Raw genomic sequence first — 20,217 nt, forward strand, 5'->3', positions numbered from 1 at the left:
CAGTAAGACGCGCCGTCAATAAGCTGTCTTGAGACCTCAGATAAAATGCAGAGTTCTTATCTCACCACAGAACAATTCCAGATGTCCTACGGCAGCGAGCCGTGTGCGTACCAATGACCGAGTCTGTCCCCAAATCTCTGGGGCCACCACGGCGAGGTGTGTGCTGGCTCTTCGGGGTTCACACTCGTGCACCCCTGGCAGGCTGGACTCAGACCTCACCTCGCCTTTGTGAAGGAGTGCTGGAATCGCCCGAGGAGGGAAGGCGCTTTCTCTCCGGCTCTGACTCTGAAACAACCAATTCCAATCAATCCACCCTCACCTAAAATGAGTTCTTCCTGCATGAATTACCCACATTCACTGCCCAGCTTGATCTCTCGTTCCCGCAATGGATAAAGCAAATGGCTCAGTCCAGAGGGAGTGGGTTATTGACTAGGTGCTTAATTAGGCGCACAACCCTGATGTGGTCATTCTCCTACAGGCAGGACGACTGGACCGTGGCACCGCAGAACCATGAATCTGGTTTATTCTCATTTGCCTGAGCCACAGTTGAATCAGTGGGGCAGCAATCTAAATTAAACATTAAGACAACCACACTGCAGTATGTTTATGTAACTGTGCAAAGAAACAGCATGTGTCTCAGGGTCCTCCGGGGGAAAACATTATTCACTTCCTTCCTTCCATATCAAGCACACTGAAGGTTTGTGTGGTACCGTCTAGAAAGGGTTTGGGCACCTGAGGGGAAAACCTTATAGGTAAATGTAAACTCTTTTAGCCTCCTGTTTGGCTTCTGAATCTTTCAAAGTCTAGCAGGACAGTGGTCATTGTCCAAGGATTAGGCTGCAGCGTTTATCTGCAGGTGCAAGATCAAATGTGCCCATGGGGCTTTCCAAATCCACGGCCCAGATGGGTCTTAGGCCCAGATGACTCCTGATTCTCCATGGTGACACTTATCAAATTTTTATGTGCACCTGAATCACCTGGGAGTCTTGTGAAAGTGCACATTCTGATTCAGTAGGTCTAGGCAGGGGCCTGAGAATCTGCATTTCTCATCAACTCCAACGTGATGCCTGGGGCTACTGGTCTAAGGACCACACTTGGAATGGGGAGACCCCGATGGGCGGGTTCCTTACCTCACAGTCAACTCACACACTGGAGAGGAGTAGGGGACAAAGAGATAGCTGATGTTTTGGTGACAAGATAAATTGGAAGCTAGAGGGGAAGCAGAAGGATCCGAGGAAAAAGCCAGTCCCCTCTCAGGTCAAGGGGTGTATCAACATGGGCTTCAGTGCCATGTCCTGTCTGGTTCCTCCATTAGGGGGTCATTTACTGAGCGAATGAATGGGTGACACGTGTGCCGAAGGCGACACGGCAAGGCTTCATGCTGTATAGATTTCCTACTGGCCTTTGCAAGGCACCCCCTGTGGGCGGAAATGTCCCAGAATGTGGAGAAAGAGCAGGAGTAAGAAAGGACAAATTGGTGGTCATCCACACCATTAACTGAGTTGATGAACCTCGGGTCCCCATCAAGCTGGGGAAAGGAGGGCCTAAGGCCAGAACCTAGCCCAAGTCTATCTTTTATGACTTTTCTCTTCTTATTATCTTTGTAACAAGGCTCTTTTATTAGCTTGCAATTTCCTGCCAAGTTGATGAAATCTCCATTATGTTTTATAGTACAAAATAAGAGGATAAAGGAGATTTTAAAAGGCCCACAGATCTCTTCTTCGTTTGGGGACCCTTCCTCTGCTGCTTCCCCCCCCCCCCCCAGCTGGGGTAGAGACGAACTTTCCGTCGCATTCCGAGACACGGCTCATTTTTTCTTTAGCTGAAAAATAGATATTTATTTTGCCGTTTCGCTCCACGATTCTGGAGGCTGGCATTTTCCGTTTTAGTGCTCTCCGTTTTGAACCACACTTGTAATCACTGCCGTCTTTTATTCTGTGTTTTCGGAGGGCTCGCCCATTCGGACTGTGCAAGAACAAGAGCAGCGGCCTTTCCAGGGGGTGCAAACAAAGCGCCCTGTCTTTACCGTCAACCTCTGTAAACACGCGCACACGCAAGTGGAAACAGTCATAAAATTCCCAACCAGTGGAGAAACGGGCACCGAACTCAATGTTTCTGCTTGTCTTTCTCAGCATTTGGAGAAAGAATAAGCTCAACACATCTGCTGCATCTCGGGCACGTCTTATTTCTAAGGTGCTTTTCTTTAAAAAGAGCCAAAGGGCTCAAGAGGCTTTTTTGGTTGTTGCCGCCTGGTCCGTGGGTCTCTGCCTCCTGCCGACATTGGCTGTCGGGTCAAGGTCACGGAGGGCAGGTGCTCATGGACTGCCTGGACGCCTGGATGCCCCGAGTGGCCTGCCTGCTTCTCCTCCCTTCAACCTCTGCTCCGACCTGCGCTGTCCCACGGGCATCGAGGCCACACTGGCTTCCCTGTGGTCTCCGGAGTGAGCCAAGCTGCGCCCACTGCCAGGGCGTCCATCTGCCCGGTGTGCGCTGCCCTCTTCCCTGGCCCGTGGCCCTTGTTTACCTCTTCACGTCTTCCTCACCACCCTGGTGGCCTTTCAGATTCGTTCAGGTCCCTCTGTCACATGGTCCCGGGGCAGTCCGTGCCTCTCTCGGTTATGACCAATTGTGTGGCAATGTCTCTGTCTAGAGGAGGATTGGCTGCATGAGGACAGCAGCGGGATTTACTGTGTCCTTCACCGTCTCCAGCACAATTTGCCAGATGGGAGCCCTTCTCTGAGTGACCAACTCTCCAAATTGGAAATTACCCAAAAGCTTCTCTGGAAACCATTTGAAAGGTTTATGGCAATTCACGTTTCAGCAAGCTTATCAAAAGTTCAGTCATTACAATGACAATGTCCCACGTAATTTGAATTTGGGGTATCAGGCCCGTTGGCAGAGACAAGGGTTTTTGTAAATGTTACAGTGAGTTCACGTCTGCCTTTCAATTCAAGGAACTTCCCAGTTGGTTCAGTTATCCTTCTTGTCTTTCGATGAGTCTTACTCGTCTGGATCCACTGAATTGTTTTCTTGAGCAGAAGGGAGAGAGATGCAGTTAATTTTCCAGATAGTTTGCAACATAGGGTGCAACAAAAAATGTGCTTCCATTACAGATGCAAGAGTGCTTTCCAGGATGTCATGCAAATGTGTTGTGCGTCCATTAACATTTCCATTAGTACCATACAAATCACGAATCATAATAAAAAAGTGCAGTCAAGTCACCTTGATTCGGTTGCTATTTGCAGAAAGGACCCAGATAGTTTACCTTGTGGGTGAAACAAAAATACGTTTTATAATTCAGATGTCTGAGAATTTCTCAGTACTCAACATTTTACATGCAGATGGAAGTAAAGTTGTCCAGGGTTTGTGGACGTCAACGTAAAGATGAAACATTCATTTGGCGGAATGACAACTGGAAGCACACGTGTGTGGCCAGGTCTGAGGTTTGTGGGGGCGTCACGGGTGGGCACGGACAGACATGTGTGAAAGCATGCCTGCAGAGCACCCATAATCCCACCACATTCTCTCCCGCAAAAGATAGCACGTCATTAAACAAGGAATGGCATACTACATGGGAAACGCATGGAAGAGAGAGGGACATCTACCTTTCACAAACTCCTTAACACTTCATATGTGCAAGATCTAAAAGTCAAAGTACACAACAACTGTTAAGTCAAAAAAAAAAACATTGGGCAAATAATTTGCTATAAATGTAGATAGTTCACTGAAAATAGTTTTTGGTTAATCAATAATTTGGGGGTACTCATCCTTGGATGAATTGGCAAATTTGTGATTTCCTATTTATAAAGACTGATTTTGGTGATTGCCTTGGTGCGATTTGAAAACAAGACCGGCATATAGGGGATGTCCGGTAAGCCTTTGTAGACCGGGTGATTAAACAGTGCCACATGCTTGGAATGCAGGGGCCCAGCACAGGCAGAGCACAGGTCAGGATGGAACGTGGACCTCCGCTGACCTCAGTCCCAGGGACCTGGGCACCCTGAGCGCTCCAGGATTTGTGTGCAAACTGGGGAGTGTTCCAAGTAATACTACTAATACCAACAAGGAGCAGCCCTCCCCCAAGCCCTGACTGAGAAATCCTAGCCGAAAAAAATGGAATTTTATTTTTCCTGGTGGGGTGTTCTTTATTCAGTTTTGATTTCCTTGGACAAACTTGTTAGAATTTGAAGCAATCATTCAAAGGGGAAAAAATTGAAATACTCCTTAACCAGAGATCACAGTCCTTGTTTAACAGAGCGGATGACTGAAGACAGAGGAAATGCAAAATATATTTAAAAATGGGATTTCAGTTTTAAAAAATTTTCTGCTCCATTGGTGGAGACAGTGAATGCACGTGAGACATTGTGTTGGAAATGGTCCTGGTTCTAGGCTTTTAAACTCGAAGTCTTTGGCTTCCTCCGTCCTTCTCGCTTTCCTTTCAGTTTCGGGGTGTGGGAGGAGCACATTCTGCACTAATGTCCCCTCTTTTCCGCCATCATGTGTGCAGTGCTGCCTGGCTTCGCTTCCGCTGCCCAGGGTCATGGGCAGCCCATGATGTCAATCGTTTGGTCTTGACCTCCAGAGGTCACCGGAGAGAGGGACTGTGGCCAAGAGGTAGGCATTTAGAAGGGCCTCGTTTTATGTAAATTAAAGAAAGGGAATTAAAGCAATCCTCCTCGAAGTCACTGCTCCGTAATTCAGTGGAGTCAGGGAAGAGCAGCAGAGTGACCACATGCTGGCATTGAACTTGGCCTCAGGACATTTGGGGTCTAGTTCGGGCTCTGCCACATAGTAGCTGTGTGACTGCAGAGAGTCCCTCCGCTTGTGTGAGACTCAGTCTCCTCTTCTGTAAGTGGAGGTCACTGCTAATGCCTGCGTGGGTCCCCGTCTGTGTCCCCGCAGGAACCAGATGGCCCACTCTGAGACAGAAGACAGTCCAATGAAGGATCTCCTTCTAGAGACGTGGGCAGGGTTCAGGGGCTGACAAGGACCCGTGAGAGCCAAAAGCCTTGCCCACCCCAAGGCCAAAGGGGTGGGGAGAGGTCACTGTTGACAGCAAGAGTGGCAGCTATGGGAGAGGGGCTGCCAGACTGACCAGAGTGGTGGATGTAGATGAACAACATAGCTCCTTCCAAAGTGTGGCCTGGAAGGAAGGGAGCCTGGGAGATCAATCCATCAACCCAGTGGGGGCCTAGAGCCTGTGTGTTCATCTTTCCCCAACTCCATGTTCGGTGGTGTTAGCTTAAAAACCACAGTAGAAGTATTTATACCGTGGAAATTGGCAAACACCCCTGCAAATCAGACTGTTCCTTAGAGAGCTGGTTGTTAACCATTTACCGGCACCCTGCGCCTTGCTCTTCTGGCCCTTCCAGTTCCCACTGCTTCTTCCTATTGGGTGAATCCAACCCGAGCCAAAGGGTAGGGACCGGTGACGCAGTCTTTGTAGGCCAGCGACCAGGGCATAGAATGGGGTGGAGATGGATAGAGAATGACTTGGCGTGTGGGAGGCATACAGAAGGAAAATAACCAGCACATCTCTTGGGGGTGTGGTGAAAGTCATATGCAACAATGAATAGTGAAAAGGAAAATACTTAGTCTACACTGACGTGCTTTTCACATGTGTCCTTCCTTATTTTTGCAAAGTACTTTACAGTTTACAAAGTGCTTTTATGGGGCCTACTTCCTTTGTCACTGCAATGCTGAGAAGTAGCACATCGCCTCCTGCTTAACTTGCTAGAAGTCAGGGCAATTCAAATTACAGATAAGAGAGCATTTCACACCCATCAGGGTGTCAGAGGCTTTTGGGTGTCCTTGATGTTTGTTCTGTCTCTTTCAGGGTGATGGAACGTCAGCTGGGAGAAGACCCCACCAGGACAAAGCCTACTTTGCAACCTCTCTTAAATCGAGGTGTGACTGCGTGACCAAGGATGAAGAGTTCCACAGCAGCAGGTGGAAATCTTCCTTAGACAGAAGCAGCTGAGCCAGCAAGGAGAGCGTGCCATGAATCCAGGGGCCAGGACCGGTCCAGTCCCACCCTCTGGGATGTGCCCTTTCTCCACCCTGCTGCCTGGAGCACAGATGTCACCTCCGAGCCACAGGAGGACAGCAGGCAGAGTGGTGAGAAGCAGAGGGAGCTGAGCTCATCTCAGGGATGGTCAGCTGGAAGCAGAAACCCAGGCAGCCTGCATTCTCCCCGCATAGCAGGCTGTCTGTCTGGAGCTGGTACAGCGGGTCCCCAGCACACGATGACGCTGTGTCCTGTCCCTCTGTCTTTTTCTCCTCCACCCCTACTGCAGGACTCAGCCTCATGGCCGCGAGAGAACTGTACCACCCCAGGCCTCACATCCAGGAGCCCACCGCTCCGAGCCACCAGTGCTGGCCAGGGGAGAGGTCCCTTGTCACCGACCCGGAAAGTCTTGTGCGAATGCCCAGTTTGGTGATTAGGGGATGAGACAGTGCTGGACAGATTCTCCTATAGATGTTTATTCTTATTAATTCATGGGATAGCCAAGAGAATCGTCAAGATAGAACATTTAAAAAGGAGAAAGAAAGCAAGAGAAGCAGAAATCACACTGCTGAGCAGATTTGGGTATCCGGGCTCGGAGCGAGAGGCCAGGTCTCAGGACCAGCCTGTGCACCCCAGGGAGGCCAGCTGGCCCTCGGGAAGGCTCGTGAGCTCTGGAGCCGTCCCCTGACCCAGCGCCAGCTCCATTGGCTGCCTGACCCTTGTTTTCTCATTTGTAAACGCCAAAGGTTGTCGTGGAGCAAAAATAAGATAAAAACACATCAACGTATTCAGTTCAGCACAGCACCTGGCGTTTCACGATTGCTCACGATTGTTGTTTCCTTGGCGCCTCAGTGGCGTGCAATAAGGTGAGTAAGCAGCGGGTGCCCTCGGGACAGAGAGTCTGAGCTGGGACAGGGAGGGAACCCTGGGGCCTGGGTGTCACAATCCCACCAAGAAGGAGGTCATCTCCTGCCTGGATTCACTTCTCTGAAAACTAAAAAGTTGGGACAGATGGTTACCATGGGGACGTTCAACTCTAATGTCACCAGTTCGAGGATTTAGAGGGGACAAAAGTTCGCTTTTACCTCCAGGCTGTCTGGTTCCCACTTGTCTGACCTGTTAAAGGGGTTCCTCAGCTGGGACCCGGTGACTCTCTGCCTTACACCTTAGGGAACAGCAGGTGCAAGGACCCCATGCAGGAACCCTCAGAGGGCTTAGAAGACCCGAAGTCCTCCCCCATTGTGACGGGGGGCTCTGATTCTATGGCAACGGTGGGTCCCCCTGGACCTCCCCTCCTGGTAGAGGCTTCAGGTCAGGAACAAGGAGGAGGAGTGTCTTCCAGATGCGCAGAGTTTCCAAGGCAGTGGGGAGGTAAGGGAGCCAACCTCAGCCACCTTCAGCTTCCTGCAGAAAATGGCCAAAGGGAGACGCTTCAACCCAGCTGTAGACAAGGATGGAAGATGGGTGAGAAAGATGGTGGCTTCTCTCTCCTTTCTCAGGCCACGTGGGTGTGGTCAAGGTCACAGAAATGAGTCTAGATCCCGCTGCGGCTACTTCACGTGGCATCGCTTTTGATGAATCACTTACCTGACCTCAGTTCCTTCACCTGTGAAATGGGACTCTCATAGCGTCCTTGGGAGGATTAAATGAAACAACTGGTGTGTGTAAAACGCTCAGCACTCTTGTGAGTGTCCACAAGGCTGCCGTTGCTGGGTGCTCTTTTTCTTTTTTTATAACATCTATCTTGCTGCATACTATGTGATCTACTGTATTATGTGTGCTGTTTCTTTCCCCTCCTAGAATATAAATTCCGTGGGGGCTGGGATCTTTGTCTTTTTATTTACCGACTGTATCAGAGCTGTAATACACGGAAAAGTTAACACTTTTTTGTTTAGAAAGAAAAGGAAAAATAGGGGCGCCTGGGTGGCTCAGATGGTTAAGCGTCTGCCTTCGGCTCAGGTCATGATCCCAGGGTCCTGGGATGGAGCTCCTGCATCAGGCTCCCTGCTCGGCGGGGAGCCCGCTTCTCCCTCTCCACTCCCCCTGCTTGTGTTCCCTCTCTCTCACTCTCTCTCTCTCTGTCAAATAAATAAAATCTTAAAAAAAAAAAAAAAGAAAGAAAAGGAAAGGAAAAATAGAAAACACCTTGAAGTATTTCAGTCTGAAGGCTTTAAAAAACTAACTTTATGGGGCGCCTGGGTGGCTCAGTCGGTTAAGTGTCCGACTCTTGGTTTCGGCTCAGGTCATGATCTCAGGATGGTGAGATGCAACCCGGAGTCAAGCTCCATGCTCAGTGCAGAGTCTGCTAGAGAGTCTCTCTCTCCCTCTGCCCTTCTCTCTGCTTGTGCCCTCTCTCTTTCTCTCTCTCTCAAAATAAATAAAATCTTAAAAAAAAACTAATTTTACCCACCTGGATGTGATCTTGGCTAAGCAACTTACTCCTAAACCACAGTTTCTTTGTCTGTTAAATGGGAGCATAGTGTACCGAGGTTATAGGGCTATTGTGCAGATCAATGAGACCATTCACACAGAGTGCTTAGTATGATGCATGCAAACAGAGTAACCATTAAATACTTGTTAACTATTCTGTATATTAATATTATACATATACATGTACATTTTTTTCCTTATATACCCTGCGTCATTCCTCAAGGATTTACAGTAATGTATGGAAAATATTCACAATAAAGCAGGAAAGCATAAAAAAATAAAAATTCAGAATCAGTTTGAATATATTTAAGAATAAAAGGCTGAGACTGGGAAGATATGTAACATACACCGGCCATATGGCTTACATGACTGCTATTTATATAATATCATCAGATTTGACTCTGAGATTCCTGGCAGCCAAAGTAAAATGGGAAATAGGTTGAATTACATAACATGAGTCAGTCTTGAAGATAAAAATACAAGTTTCTCAGACTAAGTAGCTTCCCCTCTATCACCTACAATATCAGCAATGACTGTGTTTGACCCGGTTTCATAAAAAGCTGACTATAGTGAACCAAATAAGGGTTTGTATTTCTCCAGTAACAATAAATCCAGAAGGAGGCAGTTCAGGGCTGAGACAGATGCTCTTGGAGGTCATCAGGTCCTTTTCAGTCCTCTGTTATGTCACTTTGGTGACACCATCCTTGGTGACACGACAACTCAGGTGGGTAAATGAGGGGGAAGTCAAAGGACAAAAAGACAGAAGGCACCTGTTGGCTGATTCTGTCCCTTTTCATGGGGGAAAACAAAGCTATCCCAGGACCCCCGCCCTGCAGACTTCTGCTTTGATCTCATTGGGTCACATAGCCAATTAAACTGCCGGGGAGTTTGGGGAGGTATTTTTTTAAGCAGCCACATTGCCACCTCAAACAAAGTCAGGGTTCTGTTACATGGGAGAAAGCAGGAAAGAACATTTCCTCTCCTATTGTGATCCCAGGACTGTGCCCGGGGCCCCTGCTCAGGTGGAGAGGCATTACTTCCCAAAGTCTGACTTGCAGGTTTGGGGTGGGTCCCTTCTGCGGCCAGCACCTCAGAGCATAAGAAGAATAGTGCTGATCATGAAGTTTCCCAAAGTAACTTGCAGGCCAGTTGGGAAAATTAAAGAAATCATTGGCTTTGAGTCAGCAGCAGCCCACTGGGGAGGACAGTAATTGCCACATTAAAGGTGACAGTCATTTTGCAGTTGACCTTGCTGCTTGTAATCTGGCTGTTGCCGGGTAGGAAAGGCTTTTCCCATACACTTTCACCTTCCTGTTTAATATTGCAGTCATTGTGTGATTGAATGCAGCAAAAATTTCACTGCCAACTAGTTAAAAAGCTATATTTCATGGTTACAATATCCAACAGAAGAGTTTATTTCACAGCTATCATGTTATCAACATTAAATATACGTTTTAAAAGAGTGAAATTAAAATACTAGAGACTTTATTTTTTTCCTAGTGATTTAGTCCTTAGACTTCCAGCATACAAATGAACTCAAGTCAGTTGTCATTTAGCTGGCGAGAGGGATCATTCCTGATGCTAGAATGACTCCCACCCCTGCCTGACTTTCTGTAGCTGCCCAGACAGGAATGTTGACACAGCCAGAGGGGAGGAAGGGAGCAAGGAAAGGTTATGGGTCTGGAGGCTCTTTGTATTTTTTATATTTACTTTGGAAAAAAAATTGTTTTAGAACATTACAAAATATAACAGAATGAGTTAGAAATATATAGGTTGGCTTGGGAAAATATCTAGGGTACCTTGTTAAGTGGGAAAGCAAAGAGCAGAACAGTATGCATCCTATGGTCCAATTTTTGTGAGGCATTCGAAGCCCCCTCTGCAGGTTAGGTGTTTGTGTACGTGAGCACTCAGCCATGAATATTGTCATCTGGGGCGACAAAAGGGGGGGAGAAAGTAATCAAAAGTTACTCTTAAATAAATAGGCATACATGATGTTTAGAAACCACATGTATAATATGACCCTATGTATGCAAAATTATCTATCTATATATATATACACACACATCCATACATACACATACATGGGTGTACATGTCTACAGGGATGTATGAAAAAGAGGGTCACTAATGAGTCCAGGGGAATTTGACTTCCTTTTGTTTTAGGTTTGATTTTTTTTAAGCCATGAGTATTATTACAACTGTAATCAGAAACAGATATTTTTATTGTGGAAGAAAAGAGGATGTAATGGATGCACTTAGTTAAAACATTTAAAGAGTGGAACATGATTGTGAAAAGGAAGTCTTCCTCCTTCCTGGTTCCCTCCTCCCTCCCTCCTTCTTCAGGTCCCCTGGAGAGCCTGGGTGCTGGTTAGGATGCTAGTTGGGGTGCAGGCTCCTGGCCAGTTGGGTGCGGCCGGGTGCTGGTTGGGACACTGGTTGGGGCGCTGGCTGGGTGCTGGCCGGGCACTGTTTGGGTGCTGGCTGGGCGGTGTTTGGGCGCTGTTTGGGGCGCTGGCTGGGGTTCCGGGTGGGTGCTGGCTGGGGCACTGGCGTGGGCCTGTTTCACTGCCCTGATCCCCATTCCTGCAGTCATTCGTAAGTGTTTACTGGGAGCTTTTTCATTCAGATGTGTTCTGTAAATCAGGTATTGTCTCGTGTGCATGGGTTCTTTATTTACAGAAACGGTGTTGGCTTATAGATCTCATTCTGGTTTTCTTTTTGCCACTCAGCACTGTGTTTAAGAGATGGCTCAGTGGCTGTGTGTCACCTAGCCCATTGCTTCTCACTGCTGCAGAGGACACCCCACCAAGTGTACCTTGTGTAGGATGTAACCTCCCCACCTTTTTACATAAACAGTAATATACTGAACCCACTCGGTGCAGGCAGTGGACAGAAGCCACGTGAGTACACAGTTACACGGCGATGTGAGAAGGAACAAGGGAGAATAGCTGTGTTGGCCAAATTCCTTGTAATCAGGCATAAAGGAAGGAGCAGGAGCCTGAGGTGTGGCAGTGGGTTTGGGGATCGGCAAGGGGACAGCTGTGAGCAAAACCAGAATCTGCTAGCAGGTATAGAGTATTCTCTGGTGCATGCATTTTCCCTTTTAATCACATCTACCCTGTCAAATAAGTATTATTATTCCCATTTTACAGATAAAGAGACTGAGGCTTGGAAAATTTCAATCTCTTGAATCAGGCTCACCTCATAGGAGAGAAAGCTGGGACTGGACTCAGGACCTCTGAATCTACACTCTGTGACCCAACCACCGAATTATGGTTCCTCCCCAGTTGGAAGAACTCCGTGCTCTGACCCTAGGGATGCCTTGGCTGAAGGCAGCTACACCTCCTCGAGGTCACCCCCTCTTCCTAGAACAACCCACACGCGGTGACTGATCCATGAGGGTGCACAAAGGCCCAGTCCCCTCGCCCTAGCTCAGGACGGTTCTGAGAGGCCATCCCATGCCCAGAGCTCTCTGTGGGGTGGGCGGAGGCCCTTCTTGGGACCTCCTCCCTCTGCCCAGACGTGTTTCCTTCCCCAATGTTCATGGGGAGATACCAACAGCCTCCCCAAATCATCTTTAGTATTATGCTTTGCATCCTATCCCCTCTTTGTTCCTCATGGACTTTCCCCACCCCGTACCTTCTCAGCGGCGACGCAACTGGGTTTGAGCACCATCACCCACCTGCAGGAGGCCGGTTGAACCCTCGGCCCCCACGTGGGGAGCTCCCTGACCGGAAGGAAGGTCTCGCACACTTGAGCCTTCCCAGAGCACGGCCGGCGCTCAAAGGCCACGCCCCCGCACCCGGGCGAAGCATTTCCAGGCGGGGGCGCAGCGGGGGGGCGCAGCGGGGGGTGGTCCCGTAACTGGCAACAGCTGGCCGGGATGGCCTGGGGCCATTACCATGTTTTTTTGTCTTGGAAAGAATACTTGAAAATTATAAAAATTATGCCATTTCCATCACACACCAGAAGCACCCAAATGGCATCTTAATCACATTACGGAGGAAGCCCCGATCCTTGGCTTTGAGATACAGTTGTGTCTGGTTTTAATCACGGCCTGTGCTGGTTTTTCAGTTCCCTCAGATTGGACTAACAGAAAAGACGCCAGAATCCAGCACAAGTGCTATGTTAAAAGAGCCCCACCGTCCACATTTGTCTAGGCAAGTGGAGGGGAAGTTACCACCGATCTACAAAGTCCGGGAGAAGGTGAGTCTGGAGTGTCGGCCCGGGGCCCCCGTCCCTGTGGCTCTCCACGGGGGCAGCCCCTGGCATTTCTGGCCAGCCCGTTCTTTGGAAGGAACTACTCTTTTGCCATCCCTGGCTCCCTAAATACGGGTAGCATCCCATCTCATATCCTGCTTACTGTGACACCCCAAATAATCTCTAGAAGGAACTGCCTCCTGGTCCAGACCATCAAGTTAGGCTCATCTAACTTGCACAAGGAACATCACCTTTGGTTACAGCTTTAACGTGCACATCCCCGGCCAATTTGTGAGCAGCTTCAGCGGCGTGCAGTGGGCTGAAGGAGAAGCAGGTGTGGACCTCACCCTTAGCTAACTCAGGCTGATTGTTTGGGTCAGGGCTCTGGTCTGCCAGGATCCTTATTGGTCAGATGAAGAAGTTTGGTCTTGACGGCCTCAAAAGTCCTTACCAGCTTTCCATTCCATGAACCTATACGCTTTTCCTTCTTTGCCTCCAAAGAAGGTGTTTTGAAAGAGAATTCTTGTGATTTTCTGCAAGGTCACCAGTCAGGTCGAGTTTTAAAGCCTTGAGTTGGTGGACACACCCACGACCTGGCTGTCCTGGGCCCTTTGCTCCTTTCCGGAGGTGGGGGGTGAGGTTTCATTCTTACTTAGAGGTCCCTTTGCCTCTCTGTCTTCCGTCCATGCTACTGTATGTCGGTTCTGAAAGCACGTTGGGGTCCTGATGTGTGTCTTTTCATCTCCTCCCTCGGTCTTTTCCAGCAAGCCGTAAGTGACAACTTCCCCTTCTCTGTCCACGACAATCGGCATAGCTTTCAGAGCTCTGGATGCTACCTGGACTCTGTGAGTATTGCTCCCCAAATCACTGGTCAAACTGGGAGCGCCCCTGGGAGGCACAGTGAAGGCAGAGGATTTTCCTCAAAATTGGAACCAGGTCAAAATTAATGCCTCATAACAGGTTAAAAAAAAAAAATGCATGAACCTCTCAGAGTTCCATGCCACTTTCTGCGCCAGACGGCACAGTCCTTCTGCCTACGTTAGTGTGTACTTCCTATTTCTCAAAGTGCCTTCTCGTAAACTGTCTCAGTCATGAGCTTTCTTGTGAAGATCTATCATGGGAAGGAGGGGTTGCCTGTGTGTCTCTGGTGGGCAGAACCACACCCCACAAGGAGAGGTAAGAGGAAGGGAAACTTACATAATACAAAGGACTTCCCAATCACTGGAGTTGGCCTTCCCCGGAGGGGAGGAGTCGCCCTCAGTGGAGTAAGTAGAGTCTGATAGCACTTAGTGGTGGTGAACACAGCTCTGTGCCCTGGAAATCTAGTGAGCTGCAGACATAATTTCAAATTCTCTAGTAGCCACATGAAGTAAAAAGAGGTGAATATTAATTTTAATAATATATTTTATTTAACTCAGTAACTCCCCAAATTATCGATTCAACATGTAATCAATATAAACGTTATTTATGAGATTTTTTACATTCCCTAAACTAAGTCTTTAAAATCCAGATTGGTACCTCTCCATTTGGAAGACCCACATTTGGAGCGTACATGTGGCTGGGGGTTGTCAAACTGGACAGGGCAGCGTTAATATATCTGAGGTAGAGGGGTGGATCAGGTGATCTCTGAGAATCCTTACCGAATCTGAACATCCATGATGATGATGATGTTGATGTACATAACACCCACCATTTATTAAGCATTTGCCATATGCTAGCATCTCATACTATCTCATTTAATCCTCAAGACAACACTGCTGGCTAATTACTCATCATCCCCTATTTAGAGATGGGGAACCTGATAACAGGGAAGCTAAACAACTTGCCCAAAGTTACTATTTCCTCTAGGCTACCATATCTAAGCTAAATTGAAGTGATTTAACCTAAAAATTCTGGTTTGCCCCTGGCAGAGTGTTGAATACAGATCCAGAATATCCACTCTGCCTGCCTCTCTAAATGGAATGCTTAAAATGGTTTTCTGAATTATCAAAGTAACATATGTCCTTTACAACTTTCAAACAATACAGAATTAAATAAAACTAAAAAAAAATTTGCACTCTTACTTTTCCTCCTCACAATGCTAGCTTGATGCCTCACAAATAATGGTTTGGTGGGTAAAATTGGAGAATTTTTGCAATTCACATGCAAACATATACATATAAGTGTGTATCTTGTTAATGCGATAAACAGGATTGTACCACAAATAGTTTGCCAGAGCTATGTTAGTCTCATAGAAAACACTGGAAGCTTCCCAACTTTCTCTATGTTTGGGAATAGTTTAGATCAGGTGTGAACTTTTGGTTTAATGAGTTTAGGTTTAGATAGAATTTGCCCGTAAAATTATTTGGATTTAATAATTTTTTTTAGAGAAAGTTTTTTTTTTGTTCTTGTTTTTTTTACTGCTTTACCCTTTCAATTTCTCCATTGTTTATTAATCTATTCGATTGATTTATTCTCATGTAGATTTTATTGATATGTGTTTACCTAAAATTTATCTATTTCTTTTCAAATTTATTGGTGTAACACCTCCTAAAATACTCTTATTTTGCTGTTCTTTTTAATCTTTTTTGGTTGCATGTTTAGTTCATATGCTTGCAACTGTTTTTGTTAATGAACTTATTAAAACTATGAATATTCCTCAGATTATTGCTTTGGCTACATCCCAACAGTTTTTCTAACTAAAGTTTCATTGTTATTTGCTCTCAAATAGTCTATGATTTAATTTTTAATTCTAAAAATAATTTAGAAGAATGTTTTGAATTTTCTACATGGTCAGAATTTTTTGAGATCATCTTTTGTTGCTAATATCTAGTTCAATGGGTTATATTTTTACAGAATATGGATTTTGAATTATAAAGATTATCTTTTTTATCTTATACATGATTAATTTTAACAAGTATTTCATGGGTGTTTAAAAAGAACATATATTCCCCATCTGTTGATTACAAAGTCCTTTATTTTATTTAAGACTTAATTATGTTATTCAAATCCTTCATATCCTTTTCTTAGTTTTTGTCTTTATCTGTCAATTTTCCCTTCTAAGATTATTCTTGAATTTCTAAATTCTTTTTGCCTTATGTAGTTTAATGCCGTATCTTTCTGCATAAAAATTCATGAATATTTTATTTTCTTGGTGGCTTTTATTATTTATCAAAATGAAGTGTCTCTCTTTACATACCTTAGTGTTTTTAGCCATGAATTCTAGATTGCAATATTAGCTTTGCCACTATTACTTTCTTTTTGATAACAGTCGTTACTTTTATTATGGTTTATTCCTTTGTCCTTATGCTTTTTAGTCATTTCATGTTGGTTTTCTTTTTTTTAAAATCATAAATAAAATAGAGAATGGTTTAAAAAAAATCCAAGAGTCATTGTTTCTTTGTATAAGAATTTCACCCATTCACATTGTTATAATTTGTGTTTGGGGTTTTATTTCTGCTATCTCATTTTATGTTTCCTGTTTACCATGTTCGCATGTTGTTTCTTTTTTTTTTTTCCTCGCTGTCCTGACTTTGTTAGATTGAATTTATTTGCTCACTCTGACTTCTCTTGTCTAATAGTGGTTACCCTTAAGTATAAATGTTTAAGAAATACATTGACACTCTATTACTCTATTAATATAAAATTTAATATCTATAGCTTTTCCCCCAAGAATAAGGCAAGTCCTTCAGTGTACTGACCTCCCTCACTTTCCTCTCTAGGGATTCTTGTGTTGGGGGCCAGGATGTGCTTTCCCAACTCAAGAAGGTGCCATTTTTATGGGATAATGTTAAGTAGCACCTCCTGGGGTTCAAAGCAGTCAAGTTGAAATCCTGGGATTTCAGTTCCAGATTTCTCTCTCTCTCTCCCCCCCTCTCTTTCTCTCTCTCCCCTTCTTTTCTTTTTGTAGATTCTTATGTGAAGTTTCAATATATTTCATAGCATTATCAGTAAGTAATTAGACTTAATTACAAACTTTACTTGTTCCTTTCCTTGTAGCTCTTTCCCTATTCATTTTGTCTCCTTTTATCTGTTTTTTTTTTTTTTTAAGATTTTATTTATTTATTTGACAGAGAGAATGAGAGAGAGAGCACATGAGAGTGGGGAGGGTCAGAGGGAGAAGCAGGCTCCCTGCCGAGCAGGGAGCCCGATGCGGGACTCGATCCAGGGACTCCAGGATCATGACCTGAGCCGAAGGCAGTCGCTTAACCAACTGAGCCACCCAGGCGCCCTCCTTTTATCTGTTTTTTATTTTTTTTCTGGAGTATCTGCAGGTACATTTTTAGAGAGGTGCTTGGGCAGCATCTTCCCTCCAGAGCCAGCCTCCCCCTTTCTCTCTGCCCTGGCACCAGGGGCCAATCTGTGGGGACTACATTCCTCCTCAAGTCCTTGGACCTGGAGCCTCTGCACTTTCCCCATAGGGTTCCCCCCAAATAGTCCCTTTACTAAACTCTCTTCAAATTACCTTCATTGGAATGTGCCACCTGCTGCCACTCTGAATGATACTGGTCCTTATGAAAAGACAAACTCACTTTGCTACAGACAGTCCCTAACTTACGATTTTTTTCAACTTACCATGGGATTATGGTATGTTGCTCCATTGTGAGTTCGTGACGATCTGTAATGTAAAGTCTGTGTAATCTAATGTCTCTTTTCTCCTAGTCTTTTGTCTAAGCATAATGTTGTCTTCTCATTATGATCAGATCAAAAGCACAATTCTGAATACATAGTCATTCTCAGGTTCATGTGTGAGGTTCCGAGTGTTAATAAGGAAGCCTGTGGGCAGATCCCCAAAGGTGTTGCTTCCTTCATGGGAAGAATCCAGCCTCTGTGGACTTCTTAGAGGGAGAACTGTCTATCCCATTGAATGCTGGGATGCAGTCAGCGGCGGATTCACTGAGATGCCACATGGGTGCAGAGAAACTGCCCAGGGTGCCAGGGAGTCCAGGCCGGCTAATAGACTGTTTCCAGCTGTGGTCTCTCTGGTTCCACCCTGTGTGTCTCTAGAAGACCAGCCCCATTGGTGTAAGTGGAAGACTGAAAGAATCCTAACAAAACAACACCAGCATACTTTGAGTGTTGATGTACAGCCTTTAGCAAGTCGGTAAAGGATACCTCTTGTAGTGGTTGCCATATTCTGCATTAAGACATAGGATGCCATGTAGCTGGTTTTACTAAAGACCTCAGAATTCTGTGACGGTGAATATTTTTCTCCTAATCTTCTTATAATTCTTCCCCAGGGCCTGGGGCGTAGGAAGATCTCCCCAGAGAGACGGCAACATGTTTCAAGAAATTTCAATCTCTGGGCGTGTGACTATGTTCCATCTTGTCTTGATGGCTTTTCAAATAACCAAATATCCTATGTCTATCAAGAAGTTGTGGTGGTCCCAATTTTCAGACGCTTCCCAAGACATTATAATGAGATATGGAAGTCTTTTAAATTTATTCCTCAGAGAAGCTATACAGAGTTTTTGAAAAAGACTCCAAAAGTAAGGTTTGCTATTGACAAGAAGGTTGGTTCTTCCCTGGAGCCCTAATCCTTCCAGAAGGTTATTGAGTTTTGTAATATTAGTATTGCACTGAACATTCTAAAAGTATGTGTTTTCTGGTTCAGCCATACTAGTTAACATAGGATTTGTTTAAATTAGAGATTAGAGACTGTACATGCCTTAATGCTGAGGTGAAATATTCTTGCTTTGTTAACACAGAGATTAAAGTCTTTATATTGAGAAACTAGAAAAGCTACACATAATGTTACCACTCCCCACTTTAAAATATTTCTGTTTTTTAATGAGGTTGAAAAACATTCAAGTCCTTATAAAATAAAGATATGTGAAGATATACACACTTTAAATGAAAGTGCTTTAAATGAAAATGTATTTAAATGAACTTTAAAATTGCCACATTACCTTTGGGGGGAGTTTAAAAAAATTATGTAATTGATATAGGATTACATTTTCATTCTGAAAGTTTAAACAGTACAGAGGTAGCAGGAGTTCCCCTTGATTTCATCACATCTCCAATCCTTGTCCTGTCCCCAGAAGTAAGTTAACCATTTGTTTTTATTCTGTGCACTTATAATCATATACATATGTATAACTCCATATAAATTTTGAACATAAACTGTTATACAGCACATGGTGCTCTATAACTTTCTTTTGATATCTAACAATATGTCTTGGGAGTTCTTACTATGTCAGTATGAATAGACTGGTTTGCTTTCTAAACTGCTGCACTGTATTCCCTAAAATGGATGCACCATGTTTTTAGAAATTACCTTATTAATGAGCATTTGAATTGCTTCTACTTTTTTGCTGTCAGACCTGGTGCTAAACGAACACTTTGATCAACCTCTTTGGGTGATGTTTATATGCACCTGTGGAGTAAAATCTGAAAAGTTACCCTGTTAGTGCTAGATTGGATGGTATTCACAGTTTAAGTTTTCATAAATACTCCCAAATTCCCTTAGAGACTGGACTAATTAAACTCCTACCAATGGTATCTGTGCATTTCAGTTTCTCCCCCCTCAAATCATTTTATTTATTTATTTATTTATTTATTTATTTATTTATTTATTTATTTATTTATTTATTTATTTAGAGAGTGAGAGGGTGAGGAGGGGCAGAGGGAGAGAGAGAATCTTAAGCAGGCTCCATGCCCAGCACGGAGCCCAATGCAGGGCTTGATCTCACAGCCCTGAGCTCATAACCTGAGCTGAAATCGAGAGTAGGATGTTTAACCAACTGAACCACCCAGGCGCCCCTCAAATTACCTTCTACATATTTAAGGATATGTAAGGACAAAAATTTTACTTGTTTTCTTATTTTGCATTTGTCTGATTATTGTCAAAGTTGAATGTCTTTTCCCACTCAATGGTCCTTTGTATCCCACTCCTATAAACTTACCAGTGTCACCAGCACTCAATACCAACACTTTCTTGTTTGTATTTGGATGTTTTCCCTAAAGATGAATTTTAGAATAAGCTAGTCAAGTACATCCACTGGTAATTTGATAGGAATTTCCCCAAATTTAGAAAATAATTTATAGGAGAACCAATATTCTTACGCCACAGTGAATCTCACCATTTATTCAAATCTTGTTTTATGTTCTTCAGTGAAGTTTTATAGTTTTCTTCACATAGTTCTGACATGTTTCTTTTCTATATTTATTCCTGCATATTTTGAACATCTGTGGCTATTTTGAATTCTTTTTTAAGTTACACTTTTAGGTTGATTTTGACTGATGTGTAAAAAAGCTATTGATTTCTGTATGTGAATCTAGTATTTGACACCTGGCTAAACTTGTCGTAATTATATATTCCAAAAAAACAAAAATAAAGTTCTAATAATTTTTCAGTGGATTTTTTTTGGATTTTCTATGCAGACGATTATATCATTTGCAAAAATGATCACTTGTATCATTTTTCACATTTATACTGTGACAACCCTCATTTTATTGCATCAGGTACAATTTGAATATTGGCACAGATGGTACATATCCTTATTTCTGAATGTAACAGGGCTGCTTCTAATGCGTTTCTCTGAAGTCTGACTATTGTTGTAGGTTTTAGATAGGTAATCTTGATCCAGGTTAAGAATGATC

The 20,217-nt window shown here is 44.5% G+C and overlaps 1 protein-coding gene across 1 annotated transcript; it reads left to right on the forward strand.

Annotated features, from left to right (window-relative positions):
• Positions 1-7,420: 7,420 nt before the first annotated feature.
• TEX36 (testis expressed 36) lies at positions 7,421-18,152 on the forward strand. Its single transcript, XM_006735722.1, has 4 exons — positions 7,421-7,471; positions 12,511-12,642; positions 13,401-13,481; positions 17,856-18,152. Exons 1-4 carry the CDS (start codon positions 7,421-7,423, stop codon positions 18,150-18,152), a joined length of 561 nt encoding a protein of 186 aa, XP_006735785.1.
• The last annotated feature ends 2,065 nt before the right edge of the window (positions 18,153-20,217 follow it).

Source organism: Leptonychotes weddellii, chromosome 6, assembly GCF_054177405.1.
Source record: "Leptonychotes weddellii isolate Sample4059 chromosome 6, ASM5417740v2, whole genome shotgun sequence".
In the NCBI taxonomy this organism is placed as follows: domain Eukaryota; kingdom Metazoa; phylum Chordata; class Mammalia; order Carnivora; family Phocidae; genus Leptonychotes; species Leptonychotes weddellii.

Excerpts from the sequence above, each read along its gene's own strand:
- TEX36 (XM_006735722.1), top strand. The coding sequence starts at position 7,421 with ATGGCCAAAGGGAGACGCTTCAACCCAGCTGTAGACAAGGATGGAAGA. Across the intron at positions 12,643-13,400 it reads TCTACAAAGTCCGGGAGAAG|CAAGCCGTAAGTGACAACTT; the intron begins GTGAGTCTGGAG and ends GGTCTTTTCCAG. Across the intron at positions 13,482-17,855 it reads CTGGATGCTACCTGGACTCT|GGCCTGGGGCGTAGGAAGAT; the intron begins GTGAGTATTGCT and ends ATTCTTCCCCAG.